Raw genomic sequence first — 18,951 nt, 5'->3', positions numbered from 1 at the left:
CCACAGGAAGAAAAAGTAAGAAAGAAAGTTATTTATTGGTAGAGCTTTATGAATGGATGGAGGTGTAACTCAATTTATTCTTCCTATTTTGATTTTCTTCTACATGGCTAAGTAAAGGTTATTTTGAATGAAAAAAGGCAACAAAATATATCCTATATTTCAGGTATAAGAAGGTGCCTGAAACACAGGCTCAATGTGGATGAAAAATATGTCTGCACTTCTTGTTAAAGAATAAGCCAAAATGGCACAGGCCCAAATCAGTTTACTGCAGCAGAACACCTCTTCCTCATGCAGCAGCTTCTTTATGAAATAAATAAATAAATAAATAATATGAAGATCCTGGCTTATATTATGCTGGGGGTCTGTATTATGTCTAAAGCAAGGAACTTTCATAGTGTTGGCTGAGAAACTACCCTGCTCCACAACTACTTTTGACCAAAGTAAAAGCCCCAGATGAATCCCAGGTCAGCACATCTAGTTTGGCCCTTATATAACCCAAGCTGTTTTGAATTGTGCTCATGAGGAGTGGTAAATTCCAAGACGTGTAGTGTTTGATATGTGTTCTCTTTGTAAGGAATGGTAACAATATTGCATTTATCAACCAAGAATCCATACTGTAACTTTATTGTTTTACTATTACCTAAAACCCAGACATGTGTGATTAGGAATTGGAAAAGCTATTCAACAGGTATTTCTTGTATTTATTACCACTAGATGGCATTCAAAACATTAAGGTCCAATTTTTCACAAGTACCAGCTAGCCTTTGGATGCTTGTTGAATGTGCTTTAAATGTATGGTATGGACCTACAAAGCCAACTCATATTTAAAGCACATGACTTCCCCCAAAGAAACATGGGAGCTGTAGTTTGTTAAGACTGCTGGGAAATTGTAGCTCTCTGAGTGGAAAACCGCAATTAACTTTCAGCTGAGGTGCACTTGTAAAAAGCTAAGCCTATGGCTGAAGCCCAGATAACTGCCTTGTACATACCTTCAAATAGTGTATTGGTGTGGAAGACAGCTTATGTGGCTTGTGACAACAGAATACTTTCATGTTCTGTTACCAGAACTGGACCTATCATTAAGCAGGGTGAGATGGCCGATGCTAGCTGTGGGGAGTGACAGTGAGGTGTTGAGGACAGAGCTGTGGGTGCCACTCTCTAACACCGTCAAAGCTTGCCTGGTGCCCTCAGTGCAGTAGTGGACGATGTCCCATCACCACTCTTTGAAGATAGATTCAACTCTTTAGGGAAAGGGGGCTGCCATCTTATCCTTTGCTTCAGGCAGCAAAATGTCTTGAGCCGTCCCTGTTATATATAATGTATTTTAAGCGTAGAGACACACTTACTGCTCTGCCGGTTCCAGTGTGTCTCCACTGCTCTTTTCTGAAAACGGGCACACAACACTAGTCAAACCTTGCCCCCTTTTATTGTGAAACCTGGTGGGATCAACTCGAGTGCGTTTTTTAAAAAAATTGCTTCAAAGAGATTTTGCAAGTGACGGGCAGATAAAGCTGTTTCCCTCCAGGTGTGGCGAGTAGAAACACCGTGCTATAGGCAACTCGTGTGCTCATAGCCTAAGACCATTCTGTTACCAATATTAAAACATTTTACTTCTCTAACAGACCTTTTGTTCCCTCCCAAATCTGCTTAAGTATAGACGAGTCAGATTGCCAACCAACTTTCTATCTTTAAAATATTTATATGCTACAGGTCCACTACTGTCAGTCCTCAACGAGGTTTAAAAACACTATTCTTTACAACATCTGGCTGGCCATTGTGAGAATGGGATGCTGGACTTGAAGGGTCCCTGGCCTGATCCAGCAGCCTTTTTACACAAATGATAAGAAAAAACAGGAAAGGCAGCAGATAAACAAAATAATTAAAAATATATAGTGCTGCCAAAAGCTTGGGCAAATAAAAAAAAAGTTTTGGTTTGGCGGCTAAAAGATGATAATGCAGAAACCTAAAAAATGTGCCTGAGGAGGATATTATGTAGACCAGGAGCTACCTCAGAAAAGACTTTATCCTCATAGCTACTCATTTCACCTCTGAAAATGAAGGCACCAAAACCAGAACCTTAGGAGAAGAACATTAGGGCAGCTTCATATAGGAGTTAGGTGACCCTTGCTGACTGCTCTGCTCATTTCACCCTTGTGTGTGTTATATGCCTTCAAATAGATTACGAATTATGGCGACCCTATGAATCAGAGACTTCCAACAGCATGTTATAAACCACCCTGTTCCGATCTTGTAAGTTCTGGTCTGTGGCTTCCTTTATGGAATCAATCCATCTCTTGTTTGGTCTTCCTCTTTTTCTATTCCCTTCTGTTTTCCCCAGCATTATTGCCTTTTGTAGTGAATCGTAGACTCCAACCACCATGTTCTTTTTATTCCTTGCCCCATTAATTTTAATCCAGATACTCTCAGTGGAGATACCAGGCTCATCCTTCTGTATTTCTGTGCAGGGATACATATTTTTAACACAGAGTGTGACTCCACCTCCCTTTCTATTCCCTGTGTGATTTTTTGAACAGAATATATCCTTCAGTTATTGTGATCAGTTATTAAAGAGACTTGGGTGTTTTTGCTGAAGCACTTCAGTCTTCAACAGGGAGGGGAAAGGATTGAAAAGTTATCTCCAAAATCACCACTGACTTGATCCTGTTTAGGGATATTCTAGGAGTTTTGTAGTATCCATCAGCTGTAGCTGTAAACTGCTCAATTGCCTCCCTAACCAACGTCTTTATATAGCAAAGGCTCATGGAGTTAAAAGCTTCCCCACTTGAGTCATGTCTTCTTATTATGTGTCCAAAGCATGACAACCTCACTTTCATCATTTTATGATTAATTATTGTATGAGTTTGATAAAGCTGATTAGAATGAATGGGCTTATCTTTATGCCTTTTCTTGACACGCCTCATGGATTAGGAGAGACTTAACAAAAATATTGGTTGTTCTTTGAAGGGTTAAAATCTCTCTGTGTTTGGAAAGTGATGTCCTCAGGGACAGCGCAAAACATTTTGCCTAAAGCAGAGCACCACACATCTTCCTCACCCTCACTCTCTGTGGTATTGCATAGTTCCCAAAGGCTGTTCAAGTTATTTTGACACTTGAGGTAGAAAATTCTAAAGTGCCTCTCACCATCCTTGGCAATAAAAATAGAATAATTAAGTAACTAACAATTTACTGCCATTTAACGATAACCACAGTTAGCAACATGAGGCAGCTGCCTTCCTCTATCAAATGGTAAGGTCTAGAGCCTGGATGCCCTCTAGTTTATAGGAGGAGCAGAAAAACTTATTTTGCACTTTAAATTTAGATACAAACAGCCCAACATTTTTAGGTGGAATTGGATAAAACTAGCATTTCTTCCCTTTAGGGTACAGTTTCTTTCTTAGGGAATTTTTCAAAGATTAACAGTTTATTTTCCTGCCTGTCTTAGGAGGCTGTTGCTCCTGAAGTGTTTACTTATATATTCGTACATGAATAGTTTAGCTTTAACTAAGCTATGCTGAACTTGAGTGGGAGGCTACATTGCCTGCTGTAGAATTAGAAGGTGGGGAAAACAGTGAAAAACAATGATATTGTTCACAGTGTTTTCCTTTTTGAATGGTAAGGGGCTTCCCCTCTACCCAGTGCACACCCACCCAATGATTTTTTGAACTACAACTCCCATCAGCCCACTCCAGTGGCCATGCTGGCTGGGGCTGATGGGAGTTGTAGTTCAAAAAAGGAACTTTTCCAAGCTCTGACCCAATCTCCTCCCCTCCCCCTCCTCCTACCCTCCCTGCCTCTCCCCCAGGTCAGTGTTGGACTACGACCTGGGAGCCAAGGGTTCAAATCCCCACACAGCTATGAAGCTCACTGGGTGACCTTGGGCCAGTCACTGCCTCTCAGCCTCAGAGGAAGGCCATGGATTTACCATGAAAACCCTATTCATAGGGTCGCCATAAGTCGGGATCCCTTCTCCTCCCTCCTATCCCCTCCCTCTTGCCCCTTCCCTCCCCCTTCCTTTGCCCCTCCGTCCCCATCCCCATCCCCTTCCGATCCCCTTCTTCCCCTTCCCCTTCCCCTTTCCCCTCCTCCCTCTCCCCTTCCTCCTCCCCATGGTCAGTTTTACCTATCTTAAGCATGATTGTATGGGATTAAATACCATTGAACTCTATAAGCATGCAAATGATCAAACCTGCCCTGCCCCTTCCTTTGCCCCCTCCAATCTGCTCCTTCCCTCTCCCCCTCCTGCTCCCCCATGGTCAGATTTACCCATCCTAAGCATGATTGCAAGGGAGTAAATCCCACTGAAGTCAATAAACATGCAAATGATCAAACCTGTCCTCTGCCCCTCCCCCTCCTGCCTGCTCCCATCTCCCTCCTCCCCTCTGGCCTTCCTCCCCTCCCTCCTCCTCCTCCTCCTCCCCCCTCCCTATGCCCTGTGGTCAGTTTCACCTATCCTAAGCATGATCGCCTATAGCCCACAGATATTTCTATCAAACTTTAAAAAGCAGGGAAATTGGGCAGCTATAGTGAATGCACCAGGGGAGGAGACCTGACCTCTTCTCTGAGAGATTGTACTGCCCTACAAATTTGTCAAAATGCAAACACTATTTGGGTTGGGCTTTCACAGTCCAATCCACTTCCTGTGTAGCTTGGAAGAATTTGGTAACATGTGCTTCTGGTTGGTTTCCTTCTTGTCAAAGATGTCCCGGTACTCCTCATATTTTTCAGGCAAAGTGGGTCCCTCCTGCAACACAGTTCCGGCCAAGGCAGTGGGGGGAGTCTCCTTCCGCGGTTGGCAGTGCTGATGGCAATAGCCTGAGGTAAGTGCTACCACTGCTTCATCTCAGAAAATTGTGGGGTTGTGCTGAAACAGCCAGGGCATTCCCAAGACCACTGGAAAGTGGGACAGGGCAGCCATGTAGAATGAGATAGAGGAAAAGGTGGATGTCATCCAATAAGGCAAATAGGTAAAAAGGGGGGGGCACCCCAGGATGACAAGAAAGCTTGAGTGAAAATATATATTTAAATTCACAAATTTTTATTCCAATTTCAAGGATAAAAATGGTCTGCAAAAAAGCCCAACGTGTTTTGGCTAATGTTGTATAGACTTCATCAGGGGCTGTAAGAAACAAATATATACGGGAGTAACTTTACATTTTTTGCAAACTATCATCATACAGTTTTGTTTTTAAAAAACAATGGGGCGGGAGTACATATTATTCCTTACTCACATGACTGTCTATATTTTTCCTTAAATCAAAGCTGTAATGGATCAGATTCTTTCCAAAGGATTGTTGAGAATCAGCAGCACATTCGTCAGGGCAAATCTGGTAAGCGTTGTAAGTGGTGGGGTAAAATGTAGTCGGTCGCAAAGTACTTACATCATGCATTTTATCCCAGCTGAAAGTAAGACAGTCATGTGAGTAAGGATCCTTCATCAGTGATCCTATTTATTTGCCTGGGGGCATATTGCAGCTTGTCCCAGGCAAGAAGGCTGGTGACTAATCACACCTTTGATATCATATTGATAGATTTAAAACACATCAGATCATAGTTCTGCAGGGTACAGTTTCATACCCCAGCTCTTCAGTTATCTATTTTGAGGGAGACAGCAGGGTGTTAAGTTCCAAGCAAGCGTACACAGAATTGCAGCTTCATGTGACTAGAGCCCACAGTCCTGAAACCATTTGCAAGCCATGCCAGGACTATAGTCCTGTTGAAATAAGAAACCTGCAACTAAGGCCACATTCACACCATACATTTATTCCACTTTAAACAGGCATGGCTTCCCTCCAAAGTACTGGGAACTGTAGTTTGTTAAGGGTGCTGAGAGTTGTTAGGAAACCGAATTCCCCTCATAGAGGGGCAATTGTTGGAGTGGTTTAACAATCAGTCCCTCTTCCTAGAGAACTGTTGAGAATTGTAGTCCTGTGAGAGGAACAGGGCTCTCTTAACAACTCTTACACCCTTCACAAACTACACTTCCTAGGATTCTTTTGGGGGAAGCCATGACTGTTAAAGTGGAATAACAGTGGAATAAACATATTGCTTAAATGTGACCTGTGTGCATATTCACACAGGACTTATTTTTTTCATGTCTTTGTATGAACATGGTTTTAGTTTGTAAATAGCCGAGTCCTATGCAAAATTCTCATTTAAGGCATCAGTCTTGTACATAAATTGTCGCAAGTGCTCCACTGAGTGGTTGTAGAAATTGTATATTTGAATTTGAGCTGTGTATGTCTAGGATCCCAGATGTGTTAGTCTGCTGCAGCAAAAACAATAAAGACTTATCTGTATTTTAACAAATAGATTGTGGTATAAGCTTTTGTGCTCCAGAACTCGCTTCATCAGATGCATGAAATGGTTGCCATAATGAATGGTGTGTTTACAGTGCAGAGATTTTTTTTTTTTTAAAAGAACAAAGTGAGGCCAAATGGATGCAAGAATTAGAAATAGAGAAAATGAATAAAAGATCCAGTCAGGACAGGTATGGCCCACTCTTTAACTTAATAAAGTGAACAAGGTGAATAGTGTAAAACAAAAAAGGTCTACAGTTGTATTATGACCAACATAACACAATTAATGACTCTGAATCCATTTCAATGGAACTGACAAAAGGAGGATAGGGGAGGGGCTGTGCCTTTTTAATGCATATGCAGCACCATTAGAACATTCAACTCCTTGCTAATTAAATACTTGGATTTAAACATCACACTGGAATAGGCCATGCTATTGTTCCAAGAAAAGAAATAGTCCTCTCTGGTATAGCCGTTGAACAGATGTGGAACAATAATTGTTTCTTTAATGGACTATCAGGCTAGTATTTTGCTAAAATCCCACTGTATATACCTAACTTGTCAAAAGCCATAGCTAGACCTATTTGCAGGGTGAGAACTGAAAGGAATACTTTGTACAGTTTGAGATTTTAACAGAAAATGAGAAAACTGTTCTAAACGTAGGAAATGTATGAAGAACCAGTTGTGAGGGGATTGCTTTTGCCTTTGGACTAGCAGTGCCTGCCTGTATACCTACATGCTCAACCTATTTCTAAATAAGGTACTAAGAAAAACTACATGCTTCCCTGAAACTTCCTCCCACTCAGAAAAGTAAGTAGCTTGAAACAATATTAACCTGTCATCCCAGTTTATCTGACAGACAGCCTAAGCCTAATCTTATTGATTCAGAAGTAACGTCTCACAGGCTTCAGTGGTATTTGGTGAATATTTTATTTAATATTTATTTATTCTTATGTCCTGCCCTTCCTCTGTTCATATTAAGATAAATAGTCAGAGGTGCTTTCATTAGTTTATTGCTTATGACTGTGGCTTGACTATATTTTGTTTTATTTTTGTAACTGTTAGAATGAATCATGTAATTTTTTGACGTTGTAAGCCCCTTGAGCATGGCTCAGCTGTGGAAAGGAGGCATACAAATAAATATGATGATGATAATATGAACTTTATGTACAACAGGGCATTTCCTACAGATATGCGAGCATACCTTTTTTAAAACTAGTACTCACTCTTACAAACAAAAACCCTGGAAAGTGGCCCAATTTTGATTTACATGAAGAACAGTTTTGGAACAGGAAACATGCTCCTCCTTACAACAGAGTATGCACTACTGCTTCCCTACTTTTTACTCCTGTCACATATGAACAGAGGGTTTCCACAGGGCAGGTTGTTATTTTTAGGTGTTCAGGTGTTGCTCCTGTATGCAAGTTTTGCACAATTCCACACAATGTAGTCCTAATTAAAATGCTGTCCCATGTAATCTCAATGTAGTGTTTCTGCAGAAAATCCAGTAATACCTCCTGGAAATTGAAAAGCTGCAATAAATAGGGATGGGAGGATATGGGATGGCATTTTCATGAGAACACTATAGAGACACTGGGAAAATCTTACATGCGTGAGCTACATCAGCTCCATAATAAACTGCTGTGTGGAAGCACCCTAAAAAATAAATATGTTTATTAGACTAACGTTTATGAACACATCTTGGGATAGAAGGGTGTTTAAAATGGAAGATGAAACAATTGTGGTATGTGCATACTGCAATATAACATTGCCATGGAATAAACTCTGTAAATGTCCTACCTAGTTGGTGACTCTTCATAAAAAGTAAAAAGCCGCCACACACAAAGTGTTCAAGATAAAATGACCTGTGTAACCCAGGTTAAGGACTTAGTCTTGCTCTGGGTCTCTTATTCTCCATTTCCTTACAAATACTTAATGATATTTAAAGTAAGAGATAAGAAAATGTATATCCTGTATCAAATATTTTATTTTCTTCTTAGGATACACACATCATGTACTACTTAGCATTCATCTATATTTTCCTAGGAAGCCAATAAGCCTTTGCCAACCTGCTCCCTGGGTACCTGGGTTAATGATGAACCCTATGCAAGCAGGCCTCTAAGAGCCTCGGCATACACCACAGATCTTTTGGGCTGCTAATTCAAAAATGGAGGATGAGCGCCTCATCTATTAATTAATAATGTAGCTCTCTGTCTTCCTGTGTGTCACAAGCTGGATAGGCGGTGATCGGCCAATAAAGATGTAGAGGAAAGAAGTCGAAAGCTCCTCCCAACAGCTCTTCCTCATTGAGAGCTGAAGTAGTAGATCAAAAACTTCCGAGAAGCTGGGGGGAAGAAAAGAACAAGAACGGGTCAAGGGAAATAAAAGAAGGGAATCTCATCAGATACCATCCAGCCGGAAGGGGCAATCGAGTTACAAATCAGGTAGGAGGAGATGGTGCACCTTTACCGTCTGTCTTAAGAGGGTTGATCTGTTTTACAGACTTTTCCGGGAAGCTAGAAAAAGGCACTCTCGTGTACATCCTGACAGCAGGAAGAGAAGGTAGTCTTCCAGCTGGAGGGGATCTCTCATTAAACAGCAGACGCGGTGTGGGGAAGAGGAGGAGAGAGTCCCGACAGAAGCTGATAAGTGATCAAAGAACTGCCCTCCTTCCCATCTCTTCCCTGTTTGTTTGGCATTTTGGAAGGAGGGGGAAGAGGTGTGCGGCCCAGCGTGCGCAGGTCGGAGGGTGACTCCCCCCCGTGGGCGGACCGGAGGAGGGGAGTCGAAGCGTGGCCTTCGAGACCTGGGGGAGGGGAATCCTCAGGTCGGTCGAGCACGTTGTGTGGCGGCGACGAGGGGGGGAGGAGGAGGAGAGGAGTCGTTGCTGCCGCCCAGCCGCCCGCCCGCTCGCTGTTCGGCGTCATGGCCCCATTGTGAGGCGGCCTAGGGGAGGAGGGAGGAGGAAGAAGGGGGAGAAGCTGGGGGAGGAAAGAAGGGATCCGCTCTCGCACACACAGAGCTCGCTCAGTCCCTGGCAAGAAAGCGGCGTATCAGGCGTCCACACAAAAGGAACTGTCTTCTACTTCTATTACTACTGTTGCCGCCACAACCCGGGCTCTTCTTCGCCTTGACTTAACGCCCTCCTTTCCCCCTCCAATTAGAAACGGGACCCGGGCGATGCCACTGTTACACCGAAAGCCCTTCGTGAGGGAGAAACCCCCCGCTGACCTGCGGCCCGACGAGCACGTCTTTTACTGCAAGGTCACCAACGAGATCTTCAGGGACTACGAGTAAGAGGCAGCACTTACTTCTTTTTCTCTCCCCCCCTCAACCCGTCCTCGTGGGCTCTGGCGGGCTGATTTGAACAGGAAAGCGCGGCGGCAAATGGCTGGCTGACACCTGGCCGGGGAAGGAGGAGGGAATCCCCTCCGAGAGGTCGGGGAAACCCCTTGACCGCCCTTGTTACTCAGGCGTGGAAGGAAGGGGAGGGGGCATTGAGCAGCCGGCCGGTGACGGGCCGGTGTCTTAAGAGCGCTCTTCGTCTTTCTGCGCTTCTTTCTCTCCTCAGGACCGGAGAAGGGGGAAGGAAAGAAAGTTGGTAGGAAGTGAGTTGTCTGGTCCGGCAGCCGACTCTAGACTCTGCTCGTATCCCGAGCCCCCGCCACATGCTAGTGCGGCTTTTATGTAGGCCTTTGGTGATGTGTTTGTGTTTGTCTTCGATTGTGGAAATGGCTCGGTACGTTTGACCGAATCGGCGCGGAAACCGCCACAGAGTCAACGGCCATCCGTGTCGTATAGGCCCCGCTTGGGTTGAGGCTAGAGGAGCTGCCTGAAGGGTGCTACTCGCCGCCCCACACGCACTATTGTATTCCCAGCAGCTGGCAGGATGAGGAATAAACGCGCCGCCTATTATAGCCGCCCCAGCGGCTCCCTCCTGCTCCTAAATGCACCTCGGCTGGACTGGAGTACAAAACCTCAACAGCCCCCCCCAGTCCTGAGAAACAAAATAGTTGAGCTTTCAAGCGAAGGTAGTAACGTATTTGAATGTACTTGTTTACATAAAAATATCCTGGTATTGTGCTTTAATAATTATCATGTGCTAGAGTTCCCGAGATTTTGTGGCTTTTTAATTTGACTTTTTGGGGTTTAAAAATACTTTTTCCTGTCACTGACCTAAAGAAAAAGTGGGACAGCCTGGTCCACAAATTATTCTTTCTTATGCTGGGCTGTTAACTAATTAATCAGTTAAAAGTGCTAGTATATTTCCTTGGTTAATCAAATAATCGTAAATATGTGAGTACTAGAAATATTTTGATGAGATTTTAATGAAGATAAGAGTTAACTTAAACTTGTATATTCATATTTGGGGGAAAGTATTTTAAATAGTTTCCAATTTAGAGATGCCTTCAGGACTTTTTTTCACAGAGGACAATGTGAATGCTAATTGAATTTAGTATTCATTTAGCTTTAATGTGTAATATATGCATGAACTTTACCAATTCATCCCTGTTCTTAGCATAGGGATGATGTAGAGAAATGTGAACCCTACATACTAAATGTAATATTTGGGTGTGTGTGAGAAATAACAAAAGTATTCTGATCCAGAAGTCTGGTAACTAAGAAATGGGAATGTGTTTTTCATTCTTTCTTTGTTCATGACACTTTGTGCATAATCCAGTCAAAATTGGGCACTTTGAAGTCCCAAGGATTTCAGTTGGAGAGATGAGCCCATGCATAATTCTCCCATTGACATCAATCAGACGTAAAAGTGTTTATTGGCTGGATTGTGCCCTTGCATATTTTTAACGTACACGCCTTTACAAAATTTAATATGATTTTTTAAAGTAAACTCTGGAACAAGAACACCTCTTGTTTTTCTTTTGTTTAGACTTGTTTTTGGTAACATAGCTCAGGAGTTAGAATAGATCATATTGCGAAGGATATTCCATTGCTTTTCAAAGTACTGAAGTGGCTATTTTGTCCTTTAAAAATCCCATTGTTTTTAATTGGCTCTGTTCAATTGTCAAAAGGAAGGAAGTCCAGAACCTTGTTAATGTCAGCAACAGTGTCCTCCCACGAACAGATTATAACATCTCAGGGCATGTGCAGAGCACCTTTCCCTCACCATTGAGAAATCATTGCTAGACTCCATCTGCTGGAGTAGGAGAAGGGATTTGGGAGCAGAGTGTGTAATCTCCAAGGAAATGAGTACTGACTTCTCCCATTTAGAATATAGCAGCAAGAAAAGAAATCTTCAGACTTTCCTTTAAGGATAGAACTGAATTTAGAAATTCTAAGATAAGAATATATGACTGCTAAAAGCAGGACTCTCTTAATGCGGCTTACTATTTAACAATTCCTCTCAAAGGTGGCCATGAATTCCATGCAAGCAAATGAGTGGGCCTGCAGAGGAGAGACAGATTTCTCCTCTGACAGCCCACTTATTTTCCATACTAGCGATAGAAGAAGGAAAGTCTCTTCTTCCATGACCAGCATAGAAAAGTAGTGGGCTGGCACAGGAGAGACATAATAATAAATCTCTTGTCCACCAGCCAACTTGGTAGAAGTCAACAGATTTTTACTAGCATGTTGCACATGGAGGAGGGTTTTTCCTTTCACATGTCCAGTATGGAAATGGAGGCTACTAGCCTCTTAGCAGGTTAGTGCATTTTATTTTGCTGGCTTATTTTGTACAAGGCAGTTTTCTGTGTTGAAGTATCTTCTCGGAACACTTGCTTACTTAATAGTTGGTGGGTTGTGGGTGTGTAAACAAACTTGTCGCTATTTTAGTTTTTAAAGTACTCTTTAGTGATGAAAAACATACATTCCTTTTAATTACTGTTTATAGGACAGGTTAGATTATCACTGATGCACTTGCACAAGAAAGTAGACCTGCCAATCTTTTCTGTTTGAAAGATTACTGAAACATGGACTGTTCTAACAGTTCTCTGTTACTCTTACAGTAACTCTCAGTAAGATCTGTGGTTTTTTGGAAGGAATTATGAAATCGTTTGCTAGCCTCATTCACACATCATGGTAAACCAAAATTAATGGTTTAAAATTAATTGCACTGCTCTTGGATGTGTTGCTCTAGTGTGGGAGGAAATAAACCATGATCCCTGGTCAATGTTATGTCTGAATCGGGGATGGTGTTTTGCTCCCAGGAAACCACCGTCTGTAACCAAGGTTCTTAACTTATTGACTGTGGTTTGAGCGAAACATCAAGAGTCCCTGATTCACTTGTATGACTAACCCAGGCAGAGCTGCCCCTAGGCACCGGGAAGTGGGGCAGTTGCCCCGGGCCCCGTGCTTTGGGGCCCCCCCGCACTTGGAGACCTGCTCACCAGCCGGCTCCTCCCTCCCTGCCTGCTCGCCTTCGCCAGGCAGGGCGCAGCGCTCTCTCTCTCTTTCTCTCCGCCTGGGACAGGGGCTTGCTCACCTGCCTGCCCACCCGCCATGCCGAAGCCGCTGCTCCTGCTGCGGTCAGTGAGCGGTAGCCACCCCAGGGACAGCGAGCTGGGCCGGCAGTTCTGGGACTGGTGCCTGTGCACCTACAGTGACTTGGTCAACACCAGGACGGTGACCCGGAGCAAATGTGGGGCCCCCCCAACTATGCTTTTGCCCCAGGCCCCACACATGCTAAGGGAGGGCCTGAACCCAGGGAACCTGGTTTGTTTCTCCTGCATACTAGTGGGAAGAGGCAGAACAGTCCAGATCAGTGCATTCACAGTACAACATTTAACTATAGTTTACCATGACATAAGAACTAGGCTGATCTCTCATTTATCATATTTGCATTCCACCTTTCAAGTAACTCAAATCAGCGTACATATTGTGTTCCAATTATATATTTGCAACAACTCTGCGCAGCTGAGATGAAGTGACTGTTCCAAGATTACCCTGCAAACTTCATGGTTAAGCAGGGATTTGGACCAGGTGTTTTGGGCCAAATCCAACAGTATCCATTATGCTGTGCTAGTTCTTGGGTTTGGAGGGACACCATGTTCTGTGATATAAGGAAATAATGAGTCAGATATGCTTTCCCAGGTAAGTTACTCTTTCTGTTAATTGCAAACCTGCATGATGTTCGTTAGCTGGACAGTGGTCTGTCTAAATTATTTTATCTCTGGGTCAGTTTTTATTTCAAATGTTGTTGACTTTGTACTATTATCTTTTGATTTTATGCTTTTATCTTTATCTTTTTTTTGTAAGCCACTTTGGATGTGCATTTGCCTAGAAAAGCAGCATTAAAAATAAAATAATGGAAGCCCATAAGGTTCAGTACTATCCACAAAACAAATTAATAAATTCTGCCAAATTAACATTTAAGGAGTGTCTCTTCTATTATAATACACTTTTATAGCACCAGAAGATTGAGCAACCTCTCAGCTCCCCATTCAGTAGTAAGAGAGTGGCAAGCCTTTCAGCATAGAAGCATCAACTTCTTTTGCCTCCTAAGAAGGTCATTGAACCCATAATATTTAGAAATTGCCCATAAATATGTACTAAACCCTGGAACCAAATGATTAACATTATAACCATATTATTATCTCTAAACCAATTGGATCCTGGTTGTTTTGTTGACAGCCCCTTGAGTTTGAAAGTTTTACTGCTGAATGCTAGGTCGGTTCATGGGAAGACAGCTGCCATCCAGGACTGAATCCTGAATGAGCATGCTGACCTGGCATATATCACAAAGACATGGCTATATGTAAAACTTTTCCAGATTTGTCTGCCAGTTTTTCTGTACAGTAGCAGGTGGATTGGTGATCTATGGTGATTCTATTCCCTTAGTCATGTGCCTCATTTAGCATTATGACTTTTGTTACTCATTACATCATTCATTATAGTTTTGAGTGTGTGTTCTTGATGGTGGGTATTCTGTTGGTATACAGTCCATATAGGAGAATAGGAATTCTGTTGATATACAGTCCATAGTGTACAACAATCTCCCTACCTAAACTAGCCAGGGTGGTCTTGAGGGTAGTATTGTAGTTTTGAGGAACTTCAACATTCCTGTTGGAAGTGGCTCAGTATTTTATTGCTTGCATGGCAACCATGAGTGTGTCCCATGTAGTGTCTGGTCCCACTCAGGTGGGCACACATTAGATGTGGTTTTCTTTATGTGTTTCTTCTTCATCATATTCTAGCAATGCTGTTGAGCTGTTAAACCGGTGCTTGTGGTTGGTAATGGACTAAATGAGGGCAAACAAATTTAGACAACACAGAGGTGCTCCTGATCAGTACAACGGCTGATCTGGAAATAGGAGACAGCATGTCTTGGTTGGGATTCCACACCCCTTGAAAAGAAAATGAAATAAACAAAAATGATATAGAAGGAGAAAAAAGTAAAATTGGTAAATTTAGGGCAGCTCCGGGGAGTGTGCAAAAAATTATGCCTTTGGGGGTCCCACAGCTCTAACACTGGCCCTCAAGTGAAGCCCAAATTTGAGAAAGTAGGAGACTAGTGTAATAAGAAGTTTCTGATGAATCTGGCAAAATCTGAGGCCTAGTCACAGTAGCATCACATAATCCATGTCCCATATAAGATATATTGACTCTTAATTTCATTTTATCCCTAATAAGATTATATTCACTAATAGGCAGAAAACCTTGCGGTTTAAGAATGTACCTATAGCCCACAGATATTTCTACCAAACTTTAAAAAGCAGGGAAACTGGGCAGCTATAGTGAATGCACCAGGGGAGCAGGAGACCTGAATTCCTCTCTGAGATACTGTACTGCCCTACAAATTTGTCAAAATACAAACACAATTTGGGTTGGTCTTTCACAGTCCAATCCACTCCCTGTGTAGCTTGGAAGAATTTGGTAACATGTGCCTCTGAGCATATGGTGAGTGGTGGCAACACCTGCCATCTCCAAAGATGGAGAATTATATTTTTGTATGTTTGTTGGTGTTCTTCTTACTTTGCTTCTTTCCTGTGTTACTAATGTTTCTACAGAGAATCTAAACTAGAAAATTTTATTTCCCTCATTCATCCTAGAAATCTGTGTCAAATTTATTTTTATTAATTTCAAAGCCTTTTTATTGGTCAATGTCATATGATGGTGAAGATAGACTTTTTTGTTTCAAACTGGAGGTTATGGTCTATTTCTATTTTGGGTGCATTAACAGTTGAATCTGAAACTGCAGTTTAATGTAAAATCAGACTGATTACAATATGCTGCTACTTTAGCAATGACTCTAGTTGTTGGAAAAAAGAGGATGCATGTTTTCAGCCTGCTATGTTTAAACCACTTTATTTAAGGCAAGGTGTTCACGATCAATTAAAAACATAGAGCACACCTAGAATTTTGCTAGAATATACTTCACCTCCCACTGTTTTATCTTGTGCAAATTGAGACACTTCTGAGGTCCACTAGAGACTGTTTTGCAGAAGTCAGTGCCATTATTCCACAATTATGTTTGGAGTTTTTTTAGTATAAATTTTGCAAAGTGTTGCTGTACTTCACATATTCATAGAAACAAAAGCAAAAGAAAATGGTTTCCTATAGAAAACTTCACTAAAATTGCAAAGTAAATCAGACATATTTAAAGTGACCATCTGAACTATATCAATTGTCTTAATAATGTTGCTTCCTCCCGGCTAAAACAAGATCAGCACAGGACATATCTTCTTTCTATTATTTGGGCTGATTACAGGTGTTGCCACCACTCACCATATGCTCAGAGGCACATGTTACCAAATTCTTCCAAGCTACACAGCAAGTGGATTGGACTGTGAAAGACCAACCCAAATTGTGTTTGCATTTTGACAAATTTGTAGGGCAGTACAATATCTCAGAGAGGAGTTCAGGTCTCCTGCTCCCCTGGTGCATTCACTATAGCTGCCCAATTTCCCTGCTTTTTAAAGTTTGGTAGAAATATCTGTGGGCTATAGGTACATTCTTAAACCGCAAGGTTTTTTGTCTATTAGTGAATTTCCCTGCTTTTTAATCCAGGAAGTAAGAAATGGGATCCTGTGCAAGTTTGCTGAGAATGGATTGATCATTTGCATGCTTATTGAGTTAAGTGGGATTTACACACACACACCAGGCAATCATGCTTAGGATAGGTGAAACTGACCACAGGGGATGGGGAAGGGAGGAGGGGGAGGAGTGGAAAAGCAGAGGGAAGGACTGGAATGGGAGCAGGCAGGAGGGGGAGGGGAGAAGAAGGACAGATGTGGTCGTTTGCATGTTTATTGAGTTCAGTGGGATTTACTCCCGTGCAATCATGCTTAGGATAGGTAAAACTGATGGGGGGAGGGATGGAGGGCTGGAGTGGGCAGGGAAGGCGGAAGAAGGAAGAGGGGAGGAGAAAGGGAGAGGAAAGGGGAGGAGGGAAAAGGCAGGTCTGATCATTTGTATGATTATTGAGTTGAATCGGATTTACTTCTATGCAATCATGATTAGGATAGGTAAAACTGACCAGGCTGGGCCTGCCAACCAAGATGTCTTCTGTATCTTTCACAGTTGGGCAGGGGGAAGGGACAATTCTACCTTGTGGTTTTTCCCATTACAATGTTGCAAGAACACCTGTACTTGGCTGACTTTCTCTTCTCCTAAAGATACAGGATCAGTCTCAGGCCCTGAACCTGGCAACCCTACCTCCCACCCAAATTTAAAACAAAGCTGTCCCTGGCCACATCCACACCAGGCCTCTATTACACTTTGGACAATCATTATTTATTTATCTATTTATTTAGTGTATTTATATACTGCCCCATAGCCAAAGCTCTCTGGGCGGTTTACAATAACTAAAAACATTAAAAACAAATATACAAATTTAAAAACAGATCTTTTAAAAGCAATTTGGCCTGGAAGGGCGGGGCCCTGTCTCTCTCCAGCTACAAAAGCAGCAACTGCTGAAGGGGCCAGAGACCGTGTGTGTGTATGTGTGCGTGAACCTGCTGCTCGGGATGTCTATAGACTACTGGGGTTTTGTTTTGTATTATATGTTATATTTTACTCTATGTTATATTTTAGTCTATGTACGCCGCCTAGAGTGGCCGTTAATTCGGCCAGATAGGCGGCCTAGAAATAAAATTTTATTATTATTATTTTTATTATTAAAAGAATTTATCATGGCTTCTCTCAAAGCCATGGCTCAAAGCCAATCATGGCTTCTCTCAAAGAATCCTGGGAAGTGTAGTTAGTGAAGGGTGCTGAGAGTTGCTAGGAGATGCCCTGTTTCTCTCACAGACCTTTAATCAGAGTGGCTGACGGTTAAACCATTCTCTCAGGGGAATAGGAGTCTCCTCTCAGCACCCTTCACAAACTATACTTCTCAGGATTCTTTGAGGGAAGCCATGACTGTCTCAAGTGAAATCAAGTCTGGTGTGGGTGTGGCCCTCTGATTAGCCAAGCCCAGCAGCTGTGAGGCTTTTAGAACACTGACAGTTGGTCCTTACTGAGCATGTCCTGCATTATAATAGGCTTCCAGCCAAAATTTCTTAAATTAATTAAAAATCAACCAGGCATTTTTTAAACTTTTAAACTGCAGTAGATGAAGGTCAGCGTATGGGGCAAGGTCAGTATTAGGATTACAGGTACTCTGTGAACATGGCTGATTTTTAATGAATTTCAACAGATTATGAGAACTCGCAGAAAAAAGTCCAAAAGGGCTCTGAGTTTTTTTCTCTCTTTTTAGTCTTTGAACTCTCGATTCTCTCTGACTGTTTTGTGTATCGCCATGAAAATATACAGGGTTGTTAAGCAAGCGTTTCTGAGTTCAGAACTATAAGTTTTATAAGGTTTTATTTTGAAATGAGCTTATGGGAAGCCTCAGAATGGCATGGGGGGATATTTTCCATTTAACATTGCGGAATGTGAAAAATCCCCGCTGACTATAGTATACAGCCACTCTTGTGGCTGTATAATATCCCAAAAGCAGAATGTGAGATTCTACCCAAAGACTAAATACAAGAGAAAGTGGTTCCAAGGTATTGTTGCTGGCCTCCAGGCTAAGTTTTGAAACCAGACAGTGCTTTCATTGAACATGCTGACACAAAGAAAAAAAGCCAAATATCCTCTAGTTGGGGAAAACTTCCCAATTAAATATTACCATTGCCAATAAGTTGAGATAATAAAGAGACTAATTTGTCACATGCAGACCGCGGGTCCGTCCCTCCATATTGCCATTCTGCCTCCAATATCACCTGGTTCGTCCACAGGGTCTGCTCCAGATATGTAAGGGTATCAAACAGATACTAACTAGTTTCCAAATTGTTCTAGTTGCCAATGTTGTAGAATAAGAGGAGTGGGAAATCAATATAAAGATTCGCCAAGGAAGTTAACTGTCTTATCTCCATCACAGCCCACTTAGGCACCACAATTTCCACACTCAGCATCCAGTATTGAACTTCTGTCAAAAGAAATGTGTGTGAGAGACTGAGTCCATCCCCACAATCTTAATTTTTAAAAAATAAATTTTTGATGTTTCTCTTGGTCCTCCCAAAAATGTATAAAACAGTGTCAGTTTAAAATAAAATAACATTGAGGGACATGAATAGGTAAGTCTTGAAAGGCATGTATAAACTACAGGATATTACAATTTCAAGTTTCTGACTATGTATTCAACCCCATAAACCCATAGTTAGTCATCCATTTAGCTGCATTTAATGATAACTTTCCAGAACTGTTTTTAAAT

General features: G+C 42.1%; 1 protein-coding gene and 1 long non-coding RNA gene across 9 annotated transcripts in view; one reads left to right on the top strand and one right to left on the bottom strand.

Moving 5' to 3' along the window:
- Positions 1–8,265: 8,265 nt before the first annotated feature.
- LOC133377474 (uncharacterized) lies at positions 8,266–10,167 on the bottom strand. Its single transcript, XR_009760713.1, has 2 exons — positions 8,766–10,167; positions 8,266–8,640 (listed from the first exon to the last, which is right to left on the bottom strand). It is a non-coding gene; the product is annotated as an uncharacterized LOC133377474 (long non-coding RNA).
- BAZ1A (bromodomain adjacent to zinc finger domain 1A) overlaps positions 8,601–18,951 on the top strand; it is a 90,125-nt gene continuing 79,774 nt past the window's right edge. For 2 of the 8 annotated variants that reach the window (XM_061611632.1, XM_061611627.1), the window contains exons 1-2: positions 8,871–9,123; positions 9,461–9,589. In XM_061611632.1, coding sequence (XP_061467616.1) covers positions 9,477–9,589 — 113 coding nt within the window. In that variant the 5' untranslated portion in view covers positions 8,871–9,123; positions 9,461–9,476. Of the gene's footprint in view, positions 8,741–8,870; positions 9,124–9,172; positions 9,590–18,951 lie in introns of those variants that run through there. The other 6 variants (XM_061611634.1, XM_061611633.1, XM_061611629.1 and 3 more) reach the window with 5 other exon arrangements.

This window comes from Rhineura floridana, chromosome 2 (genome assembly GCF_030035675.1).
Source record: "Rhineura floridana isolate rRhiFlo1 chromosome 2, rRhiFlo1.hap2, whole genome shotgun sequence".
Taxonomy (NCBI): Eukaryota; Metazoa; Chordata; class Lepidosauria; order Squamata; family Rhineuridae; genus Rhineura; species Rhineura floridana.
Note: the sequence above shows the minus strand (reverse complement) of the source record. Positions and strands in the feature narration are given on the sequence as shown.